The sequence below is a fragment of the Antennarius striatus genome, chromosome 2 (genome assembly GCF_040054535.1).
Source record: "Antennarius striatus isolate MH-2024 chromosome 2, ASM4005453v1, whole genome shotgun sequence".
NCBI lineage: Eukaryota > Metazoa > Chordata > Actinopteri > Lophiiformes > Antennariidae > Antennarius > Antennarius striatus.
The window spans coordinates 6,337,893-6,362,871 of NC_090777.1; the positions used below are offsets into that span (position 1 = coordinate 6,337,893).

The 24,979-nt window shown below is 41.5% G+C and overlaps 1 protein-coding gene across 1 annotated transcript in view; it reads right to left on the reverse strand.

Annotated features, from left to right (window-relative positions):
• The window catches only part of LOC137588946 (1-phosphatidylinositol 4,5-bisphosphate phosphodiesterase eta-2-like), a 105,765-nt gene that overhangs the window by 21,402 nt on the left and 59,384 nt on the right, over positions 1-24,979 (reverse strand). Inside the window, exons 9-16 of the mRNA XM_068306307.1 lie at positions 24,001-24,172; positions 21,951-22,058; positions 12,309-12,464; positions 8,622-8,723; positions 2,917-3,014; positions 2,562-2,650; positions 703-885; positions 449-556 (exon numbers count right to left, since the gene is read on the reverse strand). Of these exons, the coding sequence (XP_068162408.1) occupies positions 449-556; positions 703-885; positions 2,562-2,650; positions 2,917-3,014; positions 8,622-8,723; positions 12,309-12,464; positions 21,951-22,058; positions 24,001-24,172 (1,016 nt within the window). The remainder of the gene's footprint in view (positions 1-448; positions 557-702; positions 886-2,561; positions 2,651-2,916; positions 3,015-8,621; positions 8,724-12,308; positions 12,465-21,950; positions 22,059-24,000; positions 24,173-24,979) is intronic.

Genomic DNA, 24,979 nt, shown 5'->3' on the forward strand with positions numbered 1-24,979 from the left:
TGACATTAAACCACCTTCTAACTGTATTACTTTTTCTCCACACTCTTATCGACTATTTAAAGCACATTTGGGTCTCACATAAGTCTGAGAATCACAGAACTGAGCGCACTTCCGGATGCCGTCTTCCACTGCACATACGGTATCACGTGACTGCCTACCAAAAATCCACGATGAGGTGAAGTAGCGAGATTTGATGTGATTTGATAAATAACGACTAACGATTTAATTTACGTGTAGTCATGAAGGTAAAGAAAACCATTAAATGAGAAGGTGTGTCCAAACATTTGACTGGCAGTGTACAAACACTGATACACACATATACAATCACTGTTATAATGCTCACTGTGCAGTAGAGAAACTAAAAAATATTAGGTCAGCTATAAAACTTTCTATAAGTCCATTATTTTCCACAGAAAGAAATTAAAGAGTGCGCCCTTAATATGCTTACCGTCACACATGCAAGGAGGTTTGAGGACGTATCCACAGTTTCCATTGCTGTAGAACTTGGCTCTGTTGAGTTGGAGGACGCGGCCCTCTGACTGGTAGTTGAGAGCAACTGAAATCAAAGCGGTTCATGTCAGTCGGGTAAGCACTGTAGAGTTCATATACATAATAAAAATAATAATAATAGTAATAATGTATGTCAAAGCAGTTTGAATATAATGATCATGGAGCACAAGTTGAATTGATAGACACTCATACCTAGCTGGCAGCCAGCATTCCAAAAGGGCTGGGGGTTGAAATTGGAAGAGTCCACACGGTAGGAGGAAGGGTAGATACGGGAGAGCTGTTGCTGATTGAAGTGTATGAATGATGTAGCCTTCTGCTGCATCACTTGATGGGCTTTGGTCTCACTCAGTGATGACACCTGCCAGCCACAATTGGCTATAAGGAACACAAAGACACATACAGTGGTCTCTCGTTACTTGCAGGTAATGCGTTCCAGGAACCACCCGCAAAAACGACATTCTAAGATATAGCGACAAACTATTTATTTTATCATTTACGGTTTATGAATGTTTATGAATCTTCCCCATACTGACGCACTTCAGGATGCCGTCAGCCAATATCACATGACTACCAACTAATCCGCGATGAGGTAAAGCCGCACGTGTTGATGCGCGAATGTGCGAGGGATTACTGTATACTGTTAAAATGCATGGTTAAATATTTTTGTCTGTAAACACAACATACAACTATTCTTGTGTAGATTTTTCATTCATCAGATAATTTCATTCAAGAGGCTTCTTCAGTTCTAGCTCACTATTGGGGAGTTTTTGTTGTTTTTAATGAATGATAACGCTAATGACTCAAACTTCTTGTGTCTTCCAACACTTCATAATAGTAACCTGACATGTGACTTTATTTACTGTAACTTCCTGAGCTACCTCGGGAGAGTTTAGATATCTGTATTTCTTACCAGTGAGTTACACATGAAATCTCTTGGATGAAACATTTTCAAACCATGAAGATATCCAGATTAGATTCTGATTTTGGCAAAAGTTGTAACATTTTTGGCTGAAGAAAAACCTCAAAAGCTGATTCCATATAAAAATATGTTTATAACATTGACAAAGCCTTGGCCATTCTTCCTGAAACTTTACAGTAATAATTATGATCCGTAGATCAGAATCAGAATCAGAATCTTTATTTGTCATGCTGTCACACATTTTCACATGAGACAGTATGAAATGCCCCTCTGAAGGTCCCAGTTAGCCCTTCGGATAAATACAAGATTAAAAAAAAAAGAAAATTTGACGAGAGTATGATCGGTTTATTAAGCATTTATTGAACAAGTAGAACGCCTCACAGTTTGGTAACTCATACTATGCACATGCTAATACTTATTTTTTCAGAAATAGGTGTATACATAAAGTTTTGAGAACATTTTTTTTAGTTATGCCCTCTGTCAAGAAACTCAAATCACAACTTAGAAAAATAAGTCATAAATAATTTGATATTATTATTATTATTATTATTATTATTATTACTGGTCGTAATCTCAGGACACTTCATACTAGCACTAAAGTCTTATATAATGTGACAAATCACTAAAAGGTTATTAGTAACAACAAAGCCACACTTTTCAGACTGAATCGAAATACAGTGTGCTCTCGTGCATCAACACTCGCGACTCCACCTCATTGCGGATTTTTGGTAGGCAGTCACGTGATATCGTACGTGCATTCTATCGGCTGACAGCATCCGGAAATTTGCTCTTTTCCGTGAGTCTCGGACTTAAGTGAGACACAAAAGTGCTTCAAACAGTCAATAAGAGTGTGGGAAAGAGTAATACAGATAGAAGGTGGTATAATGTCAGTATGGGGAGTGTCATTAACGTTTAAATTACTGTAAATAATAAGATAGTTTGTCGCTCTATCAATTCATTGATCGCGTGTGGTTCCTGGAACGCATTAACCACAAAGAACGTGGGCGCATTGTCCTCTAAATTACAGTTGCTAACAAATCCAGCTATTGCACTGCATGCTTGTTATCCACCATCAGACCTCATTGATTTGAGTAAATACAAGTGATTGTAGAGAATAAACACAACTGCTCACCTTGTGCTTCGATATCATAAAGACCCACAGACCGTGTGTATTTGACTAGATCTGAAAGGGCTCTCGATAACTTCATGGTCTTCTTCTTTCTGAAAAACCATCAAATGCCAATGATGTACTGTACATGTTCACACAAAAATAAAATTAGACAAGAAAATATGAGCCAAATTTGTTCTAACAAATTAAGCAGTAATTTATATTGATTAAATAATGTTTCCTCTCATGGAGCCTATAATTAATTTCCCATCTGTCATAACCAAGATAGGTCTTGGAAATCACGTTCATGGTGAAGAAAAACCCTTGTATGTATGCTATGTCTGTATTATGCATGTGTGTTTGTTTGTGTGTAACATACTTGCTGTGGTGTAATGGAGCACGGGAGGCACTGCTTGTACTTTCCTGGTCAGTGTCTGTGTCTTCCAAGCTCGATGTCTTCTTAAGTTTGGTCTTTTTCTGCAAGAAAAATAAATATTCAAAAAGTCGTAAACATCTCAGGGCTCAAATGTTTTGCTCAGAGTTCTAGTAATGTGCACCAGAAAAAACAGAAAAAAGAAAAACATTGAAAGTCAGGAAGAGAAATAGATGCATTTTAAAGGCTGTATTATATGAACAATCTTGCATTCTGTACCAACTATCACAAGAATAAAACCATTTTTAAACCACGTCTATATTAAAATATTGCATATCATCAATAATAATTCTACGATATAGCAAGAAATTACAACAGCACCCCCTTCAAAATTTCAAGTAGTCTTCACAAATATTTCACCTTCATGGATGCAACCTGGATGCCACTCTGACCCCCATCGAGCAGCATCATTGCATTCACCCATCTCCAACACTCGTCTTGCCCCCTTTTGTTTTTGATGTCTCTGTGAGCATCTCAGAGCATCAGGTATAACGCCTTGGATATTTTATTTATTATCCTTTATGATAAAACAAAGGCCTCTTTGCTCTGAAGTAAGTCACATATCACTTGCTACAGTACCGTACAGTGGCTCTTCAACATCAACAGCTGATTCTGGTTGTTGTTGGATGCGCAAAAGTACTTGCAGTACTCCTGAAGCATTTTTTGATATTTTTACAGTCAAAAGAACAAAAGAAAATCTACGTGGGATTTTGATGCATATATTTAAATAGGCCTATAAGGGGTCATATTATGAAAATGACATTTTTCAGGTCTCTACATATACCTTGTGGTCCTCCCTAACCCTACCAACTCCTAGAATTTGATAAACAAACGCTTCCTGCATCAACAAATATTTGGAGTTTCAGGAATTCATGGCCCAGACTGAATCAAAATGATCAGATTTTGCTAGAGTGGTATTTGTGATGTTACAAAGGGTGTTCTATGATTGGACAATATTGATTGGTTGACTTGCCCCAAGGGCATGGCCATCCCCAAGGGGGAGTTCGTTCAGGCTACGGAAGCATTGTGCAGTAATGTCCTAGCTCAGAGCTACACACTGAAAGTTCCTCACAAACTGTTGAAGTCAGTTAGCATTATGTGGAAAATCTTGTGAAAACAATGAATGAAGTGAACTTTGATTCAAATGATAAACAACAATCGAAAACAATAAAAAATGAGGGAAAAAACAGAAAAACTTAAATTGTGCTGTAAATCAATATGGAAACACATTGTGACTCACCTTTAGTAAACCAAAAATGACAATCACCTGTTTTTAATTGTCTGTGCCCATACAACATGAATTAACCAATTAATGATGACTTCCGTGTTTTAAAAAGCCACTTGCTATCCCCTGTTTCTTTTTCACATTGGGAAAGAGAAAGGAGCTGTCTGAGGATATCAGAAGCGCAATAATTCGCAAACACAAGACCTCCAAAGGGTATAAGGTCATCTCAAAAGACCTTGGTATCCAGGTTGACTAAGAAGTTTCACGAGCATGGAATTGTCAAGAACCTCCCTGGACGTGAGGGAAAGGGAAACATTGTTGACAGAAGTCTTCCAAGATTGGCACGAATGGTGGGAAAAACACCAAATACCTGAAGGCCAACCTGGAACAGTCTGGGGTCATGGTTTCAACAAGTACCATACACCGTACACTAAACTAGGCAGGGCTGTATGGGCAAACGTCAATGAAGACACCATTACTGAGGCAAAGACATAAAGATGAACAACTAATCTTTGCTAAGGAGTACCTGGACAAACCACACTCCTCCTGGGAAAATGTTTTGTGCACTGATGAAACAAAAAGAGCTTTTTGACAATGCACAACAAGAGTTTGTTTATAGATGGTGCAATGAAGCCCAAAACGAAAAGAACACCTGCCCAACAGTTAAGCATGGTGGAGGATCCATAATGCTGGGGGGCTGCTTTGCTGCATCTGATACTGGAGGCTTTCATTGTATCACAGGAATCATGACAACGGAAATTACCAAAACATTCTAGAGCGAAATGTCCTATCCAGTGTTAGAAAACTTGGTTTGAGTAGAAGATCATGGGGACTCCAGCAAGACAACGACCCAAAGCACACATCCAAAAGCACGCACGAATGGTTGAAAAGGAAAAAAAAATACTCTTTTAAAATAGTAAGCAATGAGTCCTGATCTCAATCCGATTGAAAAGCTTTGGTATGAACCGAAATCTTCCATTGGGGAAAAGAAACCTGCAAACACTCAAGAGATTGAACAATTTGCACAGAAAAAGTGAGAGGAAATACCAACTAAGAAGGGCAAGAAGGGTTTTCTGTTTCTTCTTTGAATGTTAATTTTTTGCTTTGTTAAATTTCTTTAGACCCCCAATTAAAAGATCCTGATCATATAGATTTGGTACGTTTCTATTTATTTCTAAATATACTGTACAGATTATTCAAGAAACAAAGAGGTGTCAGTAATGGTGAGCAGGACTGTATAAATGCCAATTGGAAATCAAAGTGGTATCTACTTCATGTACTGAAGCATAGCTTATGTGTGGTTGTTATAGTGGTTGTAGTAATCCTTCATGTAGTCTGCAAAATGCATGCAAAATCAGATCTGTGTGGACAGACTGTGGTTGATGATGCTGCAGCTCCAGGGTTGTGAAATCACACATGCTGCTTGTAATTAAATGTTTACATCTGGTAAAAAGGTTCTTTTTCACTACCACTTTTTAGTTTGTATGTTTGTGACAATTGTTCATGAAACTGTGTCGGAGGGCTGGGCATGTGGATCAAGATACACAGACAGATTTAGGATTTTTCACCATTCAAGTGTTTGACTCTCACTTTGACTCATTTTTTGTAGATCACTGTTTCAAAATTCCAAATCAGCACGGCTATTGTCCATTCGCCATCAGTGACAATCTGTCTATTTTTAATGGATTTCAGTGCTTTTTCTCAATTTTGAAATGGATTATTGTGCTGCTGTTTGTTTATTTACTTAATAAATCAAGTATTTGTAATTCTTTTGGGACAGTGGCCCATTTACCCTATTTTTGTAAGCTGCTCTGAGGACTCTGTTCTAATCCATGTACGTAGACTGTCTTCTTGCGGTGACTAACTCCAGAAATTCTGAGATTTGTTGCAATGCCACCCACTTTCACTTCAGCCAAATCCATCCATACCATATGGAAGACTACTTGCTGAAGCCACACTAAGGCTTCTGCTGTCTCATGGATGCACTTGTACTATGGCTAGTGCCCAACCTGTCAAGACATGAATTTGATCTGAACTGTTCAGAGACTTACTGCGACTGCAAATCCATTGCATATTCACCCCATGTTCAATGAAAGCTCATACTACATACTAGATCTCAGATTCATTATGTAGTGTTACCTGATTATCATATTTTTTCTCTTATATGGTAATATGCAACCAAACCTATGCCCTGAGATGTTGTGTACCCAGACACCATATTAAATCCATCTCTGGACTTAAAATTGTTTACCTTGATGTCTGCAGTTTGTTATTCATGATGGACACGGTCCGAATTTTGGTCAAAACAACAGATGCTATTGAATTTAATTTCCGAAACTTGACCTATCACATCTATTGCTAATGAAGATTCTAAGAGGGGTGGACACAATGTTCATTGTACTGGCAGGCTTAAGAAAGTTGGCAGTTTTGCTAATTATGTTAATTCAGAATTTGTTGGCTGCATGGTTTTGTCTGCATTCATCTGAAACAAATCTTCAACGATTGGAATTTTTGCACTGAATGTGGAAATTAATAGGGGATCTTCATATAATTGTTGTTGGGTGCAGCAGGTCTATTTCTGTCTTTAAAGAAGCCTCTTTTGTACAAAGTACATTTTTGTTTTATCTGGTAGCTTGATTTGCAATTGTTCCTCATAAATTCTCATCTCTGGATGTCTTCTGCAATAAATTAAGTCACCACCGTGTCAGTGCACACTAAAATGCCCAATTCAAAACTAATCCAAAAGCAAAAAAAAAAATCTGCCTGGACATTGTTTAGAGATGTTGTTCACATTTTTTTTTTGAGTTCTAAATAAACCTGCCCCATTAAGAGTTACAGAGAAGGTGGAATAAGAAAACCCTGTTCCCCCACAGTTAACAGCCAGCAAAACCTGGCTTTGACCAAGGCAAGGGAAGGGAAAGAGATTAACTACTGACTGGCCTCTGTTCAGACAACTAAGAAACAAATACTCCTTTTTTGTAAAGAAATCCGAATCACAATACTGTATTATTTTTACACTGACACTGCTAGACTTGTTTTAAACAAGACTTAAACTTGTTTTGACAGACTAGTTTTTATTTTCTTAATCTTTGCTTGGCTCTGTGGTATCTGTCTCTGTGACTGTGCACACTGGTTTGCCTTCCAGTTATATAATTGTATTTGTTCAGTTCATAATGCAATTAAACTTTTAGACCATAGAAAATCTTTGGATCTGACTCAACTGGTTCTTACTTCTTGAAGTTGGCAGCTGATGTGGCAGCTGATTTTGCAGCAGAGGTCTTGCAAACCTTTCCAACTTCACAGCAGAAAATAACTCCTTAGAAATCAGCTTTTAGGCTTATTTTAAAAAAAAATGGTGATCCAGCACTTTGAACTAGCTTTAGACCACTATTTAATCTATCAGTGCTGGTCAAAATTCTCTAAGGTCTCATGACTGAGCAGGTACATTCAAATGATAAGCCCTTAGTCTTCAGGGAAAAACAAAAACAAAAAAGCAAAATAAATAGTGGTTAGCATAGTGGTTAAGGGTGTCAAACCATTTGACACCCTTAACCACAAATTATAGAAACTAAACTTTAAATTAGGATTCCTGGAGCAAGCAGTTACTTGATTCACAAACTACTTTAGCCTTTGGACTGCTGTAAATGAATGGTCTGTGTTCTGACCTTGTTACTGTCCACAGGGTGTCGCCACAACCTTCTGTATTATATCACCTCTCATTTATTATATCGGTGAGCTGCACCTAAATACTGCATGCACGTTGTAATTTACCTTTTCAAATAAAACAGCTGCCATTTATGTTTTACTGTAGATACACTCTTATTCAAGGCATTGAATACCAACAAAGTCTTTTCTGCTGTCTAGCACTATTTCTCCTAAAATTTTGTACCCTCAGTGACTGCGGTCAAAGGGAAAAAAATACAGATAGTCCACAAGTCAAAATAACTGAGTGTCTTGATTGATAAACCTCACTTTCAAAACAGGTTATGTTTAACTTTCAGTGTAAAATAAACCCAAAAACATTTCGTTGCTGCAATTATTTTAATTTGTTTTATCTGTTTTGAATTATTGAGATCTCTTTGTCATTTGTACATAAATTGCTCAAAGAATTGTAGATCCTTACTCTACCTGAAGTGAATTGGGAAAAAAAGAGTTTTCTTTAACTTGGCACCATTTGCATTAAATATGTTGCAGAATGACTATATACTAACACTACTTTTGAAGTAGAAGGAGGACGAGGAGCAGGAGGAAGATTCAGTACATGCATGATTTTGATATGGTGTATAGTTTAATGGAATGCTCAGGCAACTCTCAATCATTAAATAAAACACATTGTGATTGAAAGTCAGCCATGAAAACTGCTTCCTTAATTTCATGTCGTCATTACAAAAAATAGAACACTGAATAACTACAGAACAGGAAAGACAACCTTGCGTTTAGAGAAACTGCCCATGAAGGAGCGGCTAGTTCGCTTGTGACTGCTGGAATTAGCCTCGTCCGCTGTTTCTGTTCCATCCTCACTTTTACCCTGACAAGACAGAAGAAACATGTATTGTTAATTATCAAAATTTGTAATTGAAAATGAAATTATTACCTATTAATTCGAACTCTGATATCCTAACACCTTTTGTTTTTGTCTTACTCTTGTCATTTAATTGATATTTTTATTCCTCCCCCGAGAGCTACCACCTTATCATGGTAGGAGGGTTTGAGTGCCTGAATGATCCGATGAGCTATGTTGTCAGGGGTCTTATGCTCCTGTTAGGGTCTCCCTTGTCAAACAAGTCCTGTGTGATGGGCCAGACTAAGAGCATTAAAAAAAACACTATGGCAAATAAAACAAGGACCGTGACGTTGCCCGGTATGGTGCAACCGAGGCACCACTCTGGAGCCAGGCCCGGGGTTGGGGCTCGTATTTGAGCGTCTGGTGGCAGGGTCTCTGCCCACGGCGCTCGGCTGGGCTCAGCTAGAAAGGACAACGTCGTCCCAACCTCCAATGGATCCACCATCTGACAAGGAAACCGTAGGGAACGGGTGCAGTAGACTGGGTGGCAGTGTGGATTTGGGGCTCGACGACCCAATCCCCAGTCAAAGAGTCTATCTCTAGGTACATGGAAAGTCACCTCTCTGGGGGGAAAGGAGCCAGATATACTAGTTATAGTCAGGGTCACCTCCACCCACAGCTTGGGCTCTGGAACCCAAACCCTTGAAAGAGGCTGGACTCTCCACTTTTCTGGTGTTGCCCGAGGTGAGAGGTGGCAGGCTGGTGTGAGCTTGCTTATAGCCCCACAGCTCAGCCGTCATATGTTGGAGTTCACTCCAGTGAACGAGAGGGTCGCAGGCCTTCCACAGCAGCGTGGAATACCCAGCTTTCTTGGAGTCCCTCGGAGGGGTACTAAATATTTCTCTGACTGGGGACTTCATTGTTCTCCTTGGGGACTTAAACACTCAGGTGGGCAATGACAGTGAGACCTGGAAAGGTGTGATTGGGATGAACAGCCTTCCCGCTCTGCACCCAAGTGGTGTTCTATTATTGGGTTTCTGTGCAAGTCACAGTTTGTCCATAACAAACACCTTGTTCAACCACAGGGATTTCCATAAGTTCATCCAAGCTGAAGTCACCGAGGTTGCCAAAATCCTTCGTAACAAAGCACCAGGGGGGATGTGATTCGCCCTGAGTACCTGAAGTCTCTGGATGTGCAGAGACTGTCATGTTTGACACGTCTCTGTAACATCGCATTGCAGTCAGGTAACAGTACATCTGGATTGGCAGACCGGGGCCGTGGTCCCTCTTTTCAAAAAGGGGGACCAGAGGGTGTGATCCAACTATAGCGGGACCACACTCCTCAGCCTCCTGGGGAAAGTCATTCCAGGGTACTGAAGAGGAGGATTAGTCCTTTATTCAAACCGTGGATTCAGGAGGAAGAATGCGTTTTTTGTCCCGGTTGCGGACCACTGGACCAGCTGTACACTCTCCATCGAGTGCTCCAGGGTTCATGGGAGTTTTCCCAAACAGTCCACATGTGTTTTGTGGATCTGGAAAAGGCATTCGACCATGTCCCTTGTAGTATCTTGTGTGGAGTGCTTCGGGAGTATGGGGTTCGGGGCACTTTGCTGAGGGCTGTCCGGTCCCTGTATGACTGAAGCCAGAGCTTGGTTCGCATTGCCGGCAGTAAGTCAGACCTGTTCCAGCTGCATGTTGGACTCCGGCAGGGCTGCCCTCTATCACTGGTTCTGTTCATAATCTTTATGGACAGAAATTCTACACGCAGTCAGGATCTGGAGGGAGTTTGGTTTGGGGCCAAAGGATTTCATCTCTGCTTTTTGCTGACGATGTTGTCCTGTTGGCTGCATCAAATCTGGCCTTCAGCTTGCACTGGGACAGTTTGCAGCTGAGTGTGACGCGAGTGGGATGAGGACCATTACCTCTAAATCCGAGGCCATGGTTCTCAACCGGAAAAGGGTGGTGTGCCCTCTTCAGGTCTGTGTAGAGTCCTTGCCCCAGGTGGAGGAGTTTAAGTATCTTGGGGTGTTGTTCACGAGTGAGGGAAGGATGAAACATGAGATTGACAGACGAATCGATGCCGCTTCCGTCGTGATGCAGTCACTGTGTAGGTCTATCAAGGTGAAGAAGGAGCTGAGTCGCAAGGCGACGCTCTCGATTTACCGGTCAATCTACGTTCCTACTCTCACCTATGGCCATGACCGAAAGGACAATATCATGGATACAAGCGGCTGAAATGAGTTTCCGCCGTAGAGTGGCTAGCCACACCCTTAAGATAGGATGAGGAGCTCAGTCACCAAGGAGGAGTTTGAAGAAGAACTGCTGCTCCTCCGCCTTGAGCAGAGCCAGCTGAGTTGGCATTCGTTCCGGATGCCTCCAGGACGCCTCCCTGGGGTCGTGTTCTGGGCATGTCCTACAGAGAGGAGACCGCAGGGACGCCTGGGAATCCCCCCAGAGGAGCTGAAGGACTTGTCTGGGGAGAGGCAAGAATGGGCATGCCTCCAGGCCCCAGACAAGCAGTTGAAGATGCATGGATGGATGTTTATTCTACGATATTACTTCACTGAACTGTTTGCCTGGCCCACCATAATATTTGGTTTAAATATCTTAATTTAACAGAGAACAAATTTATTTCACAATTGAGAAAAAAAACAGGCATCATAAGAGAATTTCTAAATATTATTGTGCAATTTCTAAATATTATTGTGCATTCTTAATTTCCCTTCGGGGATTATAACAAAAAAGATTTGAGGTGTCATGCATTGTAATAAACAGTGTGCCCTCGTTCCTCACAGTTAATGCGTTCCAGGAACCACACGTGATTAACAAATTCCTCAATAGAGCGACAATTTCTCTTATTATTTACGGTAATTTAAACGTTTATGAACCCTCCCCATAATGATTTAAACCACCTTTTATCTGTATCAACTTTTCCCCACACTTTTAACGACTGTTTAAAGCACTTTTGTGTCTCACATAAGTCCGAGACTCACAGAATGGAGCACGCTTCTGGATGCCGTCGGCCAATAGAAGGCACGTATGGTATCACGTGATTGCCTACCAAAAATCCGCCATGAGGTGAAGTCGCAAGTGTTGATGCGTGAATACGCGAGGGCACACTATATTGACTTTAAAGAGGAAACTAGCAGGGCTAATCAGTAGCAAAGAACTATAATGAACTGATGTAATGTCAAACAAAAGCTCCTCTCTGTTTCTCAGACAAGCTTTGGTGGCGACAACAGGAATGAACACATTGACACCACAAAAATAAAAGTTAAACATTCACAGAAATATCTCACACTAACACATACAATTCTAAAATATAATCTGCATCTTACCCAAGCAAGGTCCTGAACATTAAGCAACATTTGAATAACAGAACTTCAGAATTGTAGCTCGATTTGAAGTGAGAATTATGGTCAGGGTTAGGGACCAGGAGCTGGAGACCAAGAGATGGTGACCATACACTGGAAACCAGCTGTTGGAAACCAGGTGCTAATCAGTTTATTGATCAAACAGTGACGCCATGCTCTCATAGTGCAGCACAAATCTAATTGCTGCAATGCCTAGTGTGGTGTGACCGAGACTCATGGTCCCCTGTCTTTTTACCTTTGAGCCACTTTTGGTTGTAGGCTTCCCCGAAGGTGGGAGGGCTGCAATCGTGAAGCTGTCTGGGTCTTCTCGATCTCGGATCTTAGACTCCTTCATTAAATTTTCCAGCTTTTTCTTGGCCATGCTCTCCACCTGCTTCCTGTTAGCTGAAGTCTGCAGAAGAAAAGATAGTAAGATTAAAGAATAACAACAATCATCCACATTATACTAAGGTATGCCAAGTGTATGTTTTTGTTTTTTTTTCTAATTTCCACATTACAAAAGTTGTAATTTTTTAAGGGGCGGCAATGGCTCAGGAGTAAAGTGGCAGAGAGGTAGAGCGGATCGTCCAATGTTCCAAGATCGGCGGTTTGATTCCCGCTCCCACCAAGCCACCTGGAGCGTGAACTGGCAGTGGGAGGTGTCAGCTCAGCTCCCAAGCACTGCCGAGGACTAAATTTTACACTGTAGTCTGATGAACAAAAACAATGGACCACGTTTTCCCTTGCCCGGACGCGGGCCACCGGGGCCCCCCTGTGGCGCCAGGCCTGGAGGTGGGGCTTGAAGGCGAACGGCTGGTGGCCGGGCTTGCACCCATGGGGCCCGGTCGGGCGCAGCTCGAAAGGACAACGTGGGTCCCCCTTATCATGGGCTCACCACCTTTGGGAGGGGCCGTAGGGGTCGGGTGCATTGTGAGCTGGGCGGTGGCCGAAGGCGGGGACCTTGACGAGCCAATCCCCGGCTACAGAAGCTGGCTCTTGGGATGTGGAATGTCACCTCTCTGGCAGGGAAGGAGCCCGAGCTGGTGTGTGAGGTCGAGAAGTTCCGAGAAGACATGGTTGGGGTCACCTCCACACACAGCTTGGACTCTGGTACCAGTCCTCTTGAGAGGGGTTGGAGTCTCTTCCACTCTTGAGTTGCCCATGGTCAGAGACGCCGGGCAGGTGTGGGTATACTTATAGCCCCCCGGGCTTGGCGCCTGTACATTGGGGTTCACCCCGGTGGACGAGACCAGTCCCCCCATCCACCTTCGGATGGGGGGACGGGTCCTGACTGTTGTTTGTGCTTATGCACCTAACAGCAGTTCAGAGTACCCACCCTTTTTGGAGTCCTTGGAGGGGGTGCTGAAGAGCGCTCCCACTGGGGACTCCATCGTTCTGCTGGGGGACTTCAATGCTCACGTGGGCAATGACAGTGAGACCTGGAAGGGCGTGATTGGGAGGAACGCCCCCCCCCCACGATCAGAACCTGTGTGGTGTTCTTTTATTGGACTTGTGTGCTCGTCACGGACTGTCCATAACGAACACCATGTTCAGACATAAGGGTGTCCATACCTGCACTTGGCACCAGGAAACCCTAGGCTGCAGTTCAATGATCGACTTTGTGGTCGTATCATCGGACTTGCGGCCGCATGTCTTGGGACACTCGGGTGAAGAGAGGGGCGGAGCTGTCAACCGATCACCACCTGGTGGCATATTGGCTCCGATGGTGGGGGAAGATGCCGGTCCAACCTGGCTGACCCAAACGTATTGTGAGGGTCTGCTGGGAACGCCTGGTGCAATCTCCTGTCAGAAGGAATTTACGACTCCCACCTCCGACAGAACTTCACCCACGTTCTGGGGGAGGCAGGGGACATTGAGTCTGAGTGGACCATGTTCCGCACCTCCATTGTCGAGGCGGCCGACCGCAGCTGTGGCCGTAAGGTGGTTGGTGCCAGTCGTGGCGGCAACCCCAGAACCCGTTGGTGGACATCGGCGGTAAGGGATGCAGTCAAGCTGAAGAAGGTGTCCTATCGGTCCTTTTTGGCCTGTGGGACTCCTGAGGCAGCTGATGGGTACCGGCTGGCCAAGCGGAATGCAGCTTTGGTGGTTGCTGAGGCAAAAACTCGGGCGTGGGAGGAGTTCGGTGAGGCCTTGGAGGATGACTTCCAGACGGGTTTGAGGAAATTCTGGTCCACCATCAGACGTCTCAGGAGGGGGAAGCAGTGCAGCATCAACACTTTGTATAGTGGGGATGGGGCGCTGCTGACCTCAACTCGGGATGTTGTGACTCGGTGAGGAGAATACTTCGAAGACCTCCTCAATTCCGGCGACACACCTTCCCGTAAGGAAACAGAGTCTGGGTTCTCTGAGACGAGCTCTCCTATCTCTGGGGTTGAGGTCACCGAGGTGGTTAAAAAGCTCCTCGGTGGTGGGGTTGGATGAGATCCTCTGCCCCGGGGGTGGATGAGATCCACCCAGAGTTCCTAAAGGCTCTGGATGTTGTGGAGCTGTCCTGGTTGACACGCCTCTGCAATGTCGCGTGGACGTTGGGGACAGTGCCTCTGGATTGGCAGACTGGGGTGGTGGTCCCCCTTTTTAAGAAGGGGGACCGGAGGGTGTGTTCCAGCTACAGGGGGATCACACTCCTCAGCCTCCCTAGCAAGGTCTATTCAGGGGTTTTGGAGAGGAGGGTCCGTCGGGAAGTCGAATCTCAGATTCAGGAGGAGCAGTGTGGTTTTCGTCCTGGCCATGGAACAGTGGACCAGCTCTACACCCTCCGCAGGGTCCATGAGGGGCGATGGGAGTTTGCCCAAACAGTCTACATGTGTTTTATAGACTTGGGGAAGGCGTTCGACCGTGTTCCTTCGGGAGTATTGGGTACCAAACCCCTTGATAAGAGCTGTTTGGTCCCTGTATGACCAATGTCAGAGTTTGGTCCGCATTGCCGGCAGTAAACCGGATTCGTTTCCAGTGAGGGTTGGACTCCGCCAAGGCTGCCCTTTGTCACCAATTCTGTTCATAACTTTTATGAACAGAATTTCTAGGTGCAGCCAAGGCGTTGAGGGTGTCCGGTTTGGTGGCCTCAGTATTGCGTCTCTGCTTTTTGCAGATGACGTGGTACTGTTGGCTTCATCAAGCCGCGATCTCCAACTCTCACAGGAGCGGTTCGCAGCCGAGTGTGAAGCGGTTGAGATCAGAATCAGCACCTCCAAATCTGAGACCATGGTCTTCAGTCGGAAAAGGGTGGAGTGCCTTGTCCGGGTTGGGGATGAGATCCTGCCCCAAGTAGAGGAGTTCAAGTATCTCGGGGTCTCATTCACGAGTGAGGGTACGATGGAGTGGGAGATCGACAGGCAGAGCGGTGCAGCATCTGCAGTGATGCGGACTCTGTATCGGTCCGTCGTGGTGAAGAAGGAGCTGAGCCGAAAGGCAAAGCTCTCGATTTACTGGTCGATCTACGTTCCTGCCCACACCTATGGTCACAAGCTGTGGGTCGTGACCGAAAGAACAAGATCCCAGATACAAGCGGCCAAAATGAGTTTCCTCCGCAGGATGTCCGGGCTCTCCCTTAGAGATAGGGTGAGAAGTTCGATCATCCGGGAGGGACTCAGCATTGAGAGGAGCCAGATGAGGTGGCTTGGTTATCTGGTTAGAATGTCTCCTGGACGCCTCCCTGGTGAGGTGTTCTGGGCACGTCCTACCAGGGGAGGCCCCAGGGACGACCCAGGACACGCTGGAGAGGCTACGTCTCCCGGCTGGCCTGGGAACGCTTTGGGATTCTCTGGACGAAGTGGCTAGGGAGAGGGAAGTCTGGGCTTCCCTGCTTAAGCTGCTGCCCTGCGACCCAACTCCGGATAAGCGGAAGAAGATGGATGGATGGATGTATGGATGGTCTGTTTTAAAGCTTTCTAAGTAATGGGTTTTGGACAATTGGTTGAAGCAAACCCGTAATGTAAAGATCCTCATCCCTAGCTGCGGAAGCTTTTACTTACTATTTTATGACATTATACAGTCTCAGTTATCAAAAACAGAATACATGATTGAGTTAGTTCAAGGCAATAAAGATTTTAAAACAATTGTGATATTAACACAGAGCATGCGTAATTGTGCAATAACGCAATAATGGATAAAAGGCATGCGCATCAGGGAAATACTCCAAGCCTTAGAAACAGCAAACACTTCTTGACGGATAACGTTTAAAGTTCAACTATTAAACCATGTCAGAATTATAGCGCATCAAAATACATCTAACTTATTTTCAAGCCCATGTGGTAAAGCCAGCCTGTCCTTACCACTAATGTTTCTAGCCTCCCATGTTAATTATTATTAAATATTTTCTACTTCATGTTACAAGGTATCTTCATTTAAAGTTATGATTTCAGCAGGTTGCTCCACATGGCCGAACCTGAATACTTGAATGCAAGTAGGTCAGCTATTAATTACAAGTGTTTTCATAGTTTTTCGTTGTTTTTATTCACATCAAACAAATGCATGGAATACGCACATCCCTTTCTGGCCTCAACCTGCTAAAAAGATTCACACCTGGCTTCAATGATCATTTTAAAGGGAGGTGAAAGGGACCGCAGCATACCACTCTGACAGGGGTAGTTTATTTTTGTTAAAATGTTTATGTTTTTGTTACATGTGCTGAGGTTGGTGAACTTAAGCAGACTGGTTACCACGAGTGGCAGAATTATGTGTCATGTCACTTTATTTATTTATTTTTTAAATTTTGTACCTTAAAGTATAAGCGAGTTTGGGTTACATTCCTTTGATAGGACAGATGGTCAAGACCAACAGTATAACGCCCCTGACCTGAAGCATGGTGAGCATAATTTCTGAATCAGCTCAAGCAGGAGGATGTGCTGCTGACAGTACACTGTCTTTTTGTAAAAGTTGTGAGTAGAGAAAGACAACGAATCTGCAATCTTTTGGTTGGGTGATTTCTGTACACCTGGCCCTCATCAAAAGAAGTCAATTACACATGTGGTGGCAGCAGTAGGATTTGAACCCACGCCCCCGGAGAGACTGGAGCCTCAATCCTAGAGGGACTTATGTAAGATCTACGTGCTTGCTGCATTTTACTAAAACCTGACTCACTAAAACCTGACTCAATGAGACTCAATGAGTCAGGTTTCAGTAAAAAGTCTACTGTACTGTCGAGCACTCACTCAAACATTTTATTATGTAGAACAAACTCAGATAAAAAGCATGAAAAAATAATGAAGTTTTACAAAACTGCAACTCTTTGGCATTCAGAAACACTAAAAAAAAAAGAAGAAAAAGCATTGTGGTGGTCAGTTAATGTTACTTTTATAGAGCAAACACAGGTAAATATGGAATCACTCAATTCTGAGGAAAAAAAACATGGAATCATGTAAAACAAAGAAATAACAATCAAAACACATCACTCGTGTTTAGTAGCACCACCTCTGGCTTTTACGACAGCTTGCAGTCTCTGAGGCATGAACTTGATGAATGACAAACAGAATTCTTCATCTTTCTAGTGCCAACTCTCTTTGATTTTGCAGTTGCCAGATCATCCTCGCCGGTCGGTGCCTTGCTGTGGACCATTTATTTTTTATTTCCACTACAGATTTTCAATTGGGGTGAGATCTTGGCTATTTGCAGGCCATGACATTGATTGGATGTGTCTTTCTCCAAAAAATGCTTTCACCATTTTTGCTCTGTGGCATGATGCATTGTCATCTTGGAAAATGATTTCATCATCCCCAAACATTTTTTTTTTCAATTGAAGCAAAAATAGAGCTGTCCAAAATGTCAATGTGCATTTACTTGTACATTTATTGAAGATTTAACCACAGCCATCTCTCCAGTGCCTTTGCATGATATGCAGCCCCGTATCATCAAGGACTGTGGGAATTTTGATGTTTTCTTTAGGCAGTCTTCTTTGTAAATCTCACTGGAATGGCACCAAAGTTCCAGCATCGTCACCTTGTCCAATGCAGATGACTCATCACTGAAGATAACCTCCATCCAGTCATCCACAGTCCATGATTTCCTCTCCTTAGCCCATTGCAGTCTTGTCAATGATGGTTTCCTTTTAGCTTTCCTGTATGAAAATCCCATTTCCTCCAGGCAATTTTCACAGTTCTGTCACATACATTGACTCCAGCTTCATCCCATTTATTCATTTACCTTGTTGTGCATTTTCTGTTTAAGACATATGGCCTTTAGTTGTTTGTCTGGACGCTTAGATGTCTTCCTTTGTCTACCAGTACACTTGACTTTAACAACCTTCCCATGCTGTTTGTACTTGGTCACGATCTTCGATACAGCTGACTGAACAGGCCACATCTTTGGCAACCATACGTGTAGAGTTACCTTCTTCAAGAAGTTTGATAATCCTGTCTCTGGTCTCGAGAGACATCTCTCTTGTTGGAGCAATGATTCTTGCCAATCTACTTGGTCCAGCAGCCCTCCAAGGTGTGATAACTGTACTGTTTTTAATGTCTGACTAACGAGCAGATCTAATCTGAGGCAAGTGCCCGAGTAAGGAAAGGAAATTGACCGTGTCCTTATTTTCTACTCAAAATGGAGTGATTCCAATTTTTTTTCCTCAGAATTGAGTGATTCCATATTTATTTCCCTGCACTTTCTCTATGAAAGTAACATTTACTGACCACCACAATATTTTTTCTTCATTTATTTTAGTGTTTCTGAATGCCAAGGAGTTGCACTTTTGAAAAACTTCATTATTTTTTCATGCTTTTTATCTGAGTTTGTTCAACATAATAAAATGTCTGAGTGAGCGCTCGTCCAAGACTGATGATCCCATACTTCTTGCGAGGGTAGTACAACAAAGTTAGGTTCTGTGTTTATTTAACAAATGGTTGGTCCAGAAACATAAGTTATTTAAAATGAGACACAGGAAATTATATGTATCTGTATCCATTTTCTGAAACATAGGGAAAAAAAATCTGAAGAGTCAATTCACTTGAATGGATAACGGTGTTATCTTTGGAAATGCTCAATTGCTTTAAAAAACTCAAATTAAAAACCTCTCACAATAAAATATATGCACATGATGCATAATAATTAATAATGCCTTAAAACTTTCAAATAAACAATCCTTTTCATTTAACTGACTTTATCTGAAGTTGGACTGTAGTGGAAATTATTTCTTAGCCTGACCTAAACAAACACAGAGGAGGAAAGGATTTAATTATAGTATGCAGGATCTGACATTACTTATTAAGGATCTGAATTACAAGTCATAATTCAGATCCTGGCATATGAGTTAAGGGATGAACCTTTGAGTAATGTAAACATTTCCATTTGTAGAGGTGTATCTTATAACAATGAAGTGAAATAAAATATGTCACAGAGACCACTCATTTTTGACTTGAATCTTATGTACAATGCACATTCACTTACTATCCATATGGTGACAGTTTATGTAGAAATTATGCAACATTTGTGATCTAACAACAACCAACAGTAACATGCACCATCAAGTCAGTTCAAAGAGAGCTGTGCAAAACACTCAGAACTGAATACAGACGCTCTTCTACGTACATTCATTAGTTTTTTAGTTTTTTTTTAGTTTTTTAGATTTTACGTTTGAAATGACTGTAAAATAATTTTGTAAAAAAAAAAATTGTGAGTGAATTTTTGAGTTTAGTGTGCTCTCCGTAATACAAGACGTTCAAACGAGCTTACGTTTGACACTGCGTCCATTCTTTACATGGCGCAAACAACAATGTGCCTTGCCTCAGTTCATTGCATGTTACCCTTGTGTTAAGACGTCGTATCTGTGATCTGTGTTTACATATACTGTACATTGTTTTCTGTATTTGTAACCTTAAGCAAATATGGTTGGTCAAAAGTGTAAGTATACAAGTGATAGTGGTAGTCAAAAGAAGTAGTGTTTTATGATACAGTAAAATAAATTATGGTTGTACATACAGTATGAACGGTCACACATTACTGGAACGTATAGTAACGACTTATGTTCATTTTCACATTACGTTCGGCCGTTTGGAACATATCTAAAACGGAAGTTGAGGAGTGTCCGTACATAGGACAAATATTGCATGGAATTGAATATGTGGCCCAGTTAGTATTGTCCATCCGATATGACGATGATATTGTGGATACAAAGGATCTCTTAGGGAATATATACGTGACTCCATTAACTTCAGAAATATCATTCTCTTCTTTAACAAATTTAATCGTAGAACATATATTGTAATTACTAATTCTGCTTTTTTTAATTGTTTTTAATAAACTTTAAAAAATAGTGGAAGACTAAAATATATTTTAGTACAGTGACCCCTTACACATTTGCTAATCAACGCTCGCAACTCCATCTCTTTGCAGAACTTTGGTAGGCAGTCACGTGATACCATACACACATTCTATTGGCTGATGGCAGCCAGAAGTGCGCTCGGTTCCTTCAGTCTTGGACTTACGTGAGACACAAAAGTGCTTTAAACAGTCTATCAGAGTGTGGGAAAAGGTTATACAGATAGAAGGTGGTTTAAATCAGTATGGGGAGGGTTCACAAACATTTAAATTACCGTAAATTGTAATATAAATAGTTTGTCACTCGATCGCGGATTCTTTAATCGCTTGTGGTTCCTGGAACGCATTAACCGTAAGGAACAAGGGTAACTGTATTTAAAAATAGTATTTGTTAAACAAATACAAATAACAATGTGCAAACTAAATTAACCATGGGATATTCAAATGTAATTAAGGTCAGTCAGGAAAATATGACTTTCAATAGCTTATGAAAATAGGAATATAAACATGTCTTGGTTTCGAAGTGGTGCATTTTTAAAAAGCTTTTTGCATAATCAGGTGTAGCGAACTTAAAAGCTTCTACCGGCTGCACACAAGTACAGGTAGTTGTCAACATATGAAGACAATTGGTTCAGAGAGGTTGTTCTTAAGTTGAATTGTTCATAAGTCATTATTTCTTAATGTTCAATTTTTGATTGCCATTTAGGGTCATTTAATGCCATTACTACTTTAAATATGGAGGGGCTATTCCCTTATCATTAATAATTCACAAAATTGTTAAACAACACATTACAAAACAAAATACAGGAGCAAGTCATTTTGAGTTAAGTCTTTCTCAATTATACGTCATTTTTCAAAAAAATAAAAAAATTCACGGCGGAAAAGATCAGGTATGCGTCATTTCATTCAAATTTACCTAAGTCCCCTGCATATATTGGAACTGTAAAATTACTAGAAAAGCATTAAAAGCACATATCATGTTATAGTACAATAGAGAAGATTAAAATATATCATATTAAAATACATACGCATAGTTCCTATATCTACTGTTAAGCATCACTCGCGATCTGTTTTAAATTCAGATTAGTTGAAGCATAGCAAACTTTTGCTCTGTATAATTTAATTCTTGAGAAGTAGAAAACATTTCATGGAACTTTCAACCACTTTTTTAAGGGCATCCAAGACCAACAGCTTGAGTCAGTTGATAATTTACTGTTCCTGACCCTAATAGTCTCCATCATTTTAAATCGAATTTGTTTCCAGATAAAGAATCCTTACATAATACATCTGATATAGAAATCAGAATTAGATATTAAACTGATGTAATATTTGAAAGGTTTGTGAACCTAACTTGCATAGGCAGAATGAGAAATTGTAGAATACGACTGGATAAGAATTCATACAGTACCTTCCACTTTGATATAGGCAAGAGTTGGAGAGAAAAAGTGGGGACAAACAGGAAAAGAGGAAATGAGAAAAATAACCATCCACAATGTAAAAGACTTAATCCCATAACAGAGATATGAGCATAAGAGAACGATACGAGGAATGTGAAGACAGAAGGGGAGAATATCATGAGAGGAGGGAAAAGAAGAGGAAGAACAAGAAAAAAATCAAACAGGGTACATACATCTCCATTCACCAATTTGCAGTCATCCTCCATTTCATCAGCACTGTCCTCATCTGACACGTCACCCTCTTCAGCAGCCTCATCAATGTTGGGAGGCAGTTTCTTCCCCTAGTGGATTGACAAACAAGTACAGCTACACCATCAGCCACATTATTCATTTAATAAAATGTGTCATAAAAAAAAATAGATTAGCAGTACACGGTTGGTTTCATGATGCACCAACCTCATACTGCCGTTATATACCTAATTTAAACGTGGCCAGGGAACAGCCTCTTTAGTCCTTTTCCGTCAGACAAATTACAATTATTCCACACAGATTCAAGATGTGTTTTGAAATCTGTCTACCAAAAGCTGATGGATATTAAATATCAACCAATAGAAAACAGGAACTTCATTGTGATGTTTTATATAACCAAGCAGAAAATGTTCCTGAAGGTTTCACACTGGCTAGACGACACAACCTGGGGAGCATTATGAGTTGGAGTGCAATACCTTCCAGCTGCAGGAAATGGGTCCACGTGTTTGTGCCGAATAATATATCAGCTAATAATCTTTGACTATTGTTTACCTCACACCATCAACATTATTAAAGGGAAAAAAAGCTCCACTCATGGCCAAAGAGTCTTAAAATCCCAATGGGAAATAATGTCATCACATACTATACGTAAGAATCTCCACATATTATATTGTCATAATTTTTTAGCATGTATACACCACAAGATTTTGTTATATATCTCATGTCTAAGAGAGCACAAAATATTAAATAAATTCAATTTTTTGTTTTTCAAATGTTTTTTTTTTTTTTTTTTTACTTAATCAATCCTTGAAGGGAAATTAGTGGCACGGTCTAGTTAGTCAAATCAAATCACATGCATATGTTAGTGTGTACAGGCCGTGAACAAACAAACACACATGCAGAGGAGGTAGTGGCGGGCAGCTCCTTTGTGGTACGCCCCAAATGAGCAACTTGTAAGGGGGACGGCGCCTTGCTCAAGGGCACCTTGGCAGTGCTCCAGAGGTGAGCTGACACCTCCCACCGTCAGCTCACCTCCGGGTGTTTTTTTGGGCGGGAGCGGGAATCGAACCGTCAATCTCTGAACATTGGACGAGCCGCTCTACCGCACTCTAACACTGAGCACCGCCGCCCCCAGTGACTAAAGATACAATCATACGTCCGCAAAATCATACTTCCAAGAAAAATAGTATTCACAAGTCTGCTATAAAATTAAATACTAATCATCATCTTCTTTTCCTTTCAGCTTTTCCTTTGAGGGGTCGCCACTGCAAATCAATTGCCTCCATCTAATCCTGTCTTCTGCATCCTCCTCTCGCACACCAACTACCTTCATGCCCTCTTTCACTACATCCATAAACCTCCTCTTTGGTCTTCCTCTACGTCTCCTGCCTGGCAGTTTAAAACTCAGCATCCTTCTACCAATACATTCACTATCTCTCATCTGGACATGTCCAAACCATGTCAGCCTGCCCTGTCTGACTTTATCTCCAAAACCTCTAACATGTGCTGTCCCTCTGATGTACTCGTTCCTGATCCTGTCCATCTTGGTCATTACCAAAGAGAACCTCAGCATCTTCATCTCTGCCACCTCCAGCTCTGTCTTCTTTCTTTTCCTTAGTGACACTGTCTGTAGACCAAACGGCATCGCTGGTGCACCTTTCCTGTCATTACCACAGTCTGTGCACACCTTACCTTTCATGTACACCTTTCCTTTCATACAATGAACTACTAATAGTAATAACTAATTATGCGGAGAGTGAGATGCCTAATTTCTGACCCCATTGTGCCAGCCAGTAGTTAGTTCATAAACAACCTCACCCTTTAATTTAATTTGATCAATCATGTCAAAATATGCCAAAATACGGTAACTAATGAAACCAATACATTGATGAAAATGGTTGGGCCTCTATAAATTATTTGGGAAATGTTATTGAATTATATTAAGCAGTGATGCTCATATGGGTATACATAGAGAGAGCTAAATGTAACCCCTTTGGAGAATGATGGACGACTTCCATCCAACAATCAACTTGCCTTGACAAGAATTTTGCCCTTGAGTGTTTCTGGAGATGGCAGATGTCCAGACTCATCCGCTGTGATGTTGGACAGGTTTAGTTTGTCCCCGAGGATCTCCATCAGGTACTGAGCCATCTTCTTTTGTTGAGGAACACTGCAGTGGTTCTCGATTGAGAGAATGACTGGGTACCTGAGAGATAATTGAATACAACAGAGTTATAGCCTGGAAGGTGTAGCAAGAAGAAAAATTCAATTTCTCAATAACCATTATCAACTGACCCTTGCAACAGAGTTTAGAGGGTATGACATTATTTGTTTAGAATTTTGTCTTCTCCCAAGATGGATTTACATTACCCTCATACATTACAGATTTCTGGATACAGCAGGTCCCCGAGATACGAACATTCTAATTACAAACAGGTGGATGTTCGTACCTCTGTGAGCGACCAAATGTAGTAGTACCCATTTCAGACACAACCCCCCGTTGAGCAGCACCCCTCCATATGCGCATCTCCCTCATCTCACCAAGCTTGTTATAGACTGAAATTTAATATAGACAGTGCCCAAATTAAAAACACACAATATATATTTTAAATTCCAATCTATAATGTAAGAATAAACTGGGTGAGACGAAGGAGATGAGTGTTGGTGATGTGCGTATGAAACACTACTGCTTGGCGGGAGTTGTGGCAGAAAGGGGAACAACAAATATTAATTTAGCAACGATTCAGATTAAGAACAGTTTCTCGCAATCTATTGTGTTCGTACATTGGACACTGTACAGCCAATTTGCATTTCATGGTTTAATAGATTAATTTAATAAGATAGGTGCTTTACAATAAAAATTGCTAGTTCTTCTAATGTTCACTGTGTAATCTTTAATTGTAACACAAACCATTGCTAATCACTATACATTATTCCTCCATATATTTATTCACCACAGCTGCTGGTTTTTTAATCTACTCCTCATGATTTAGATTGGAATAAATGCATCAAA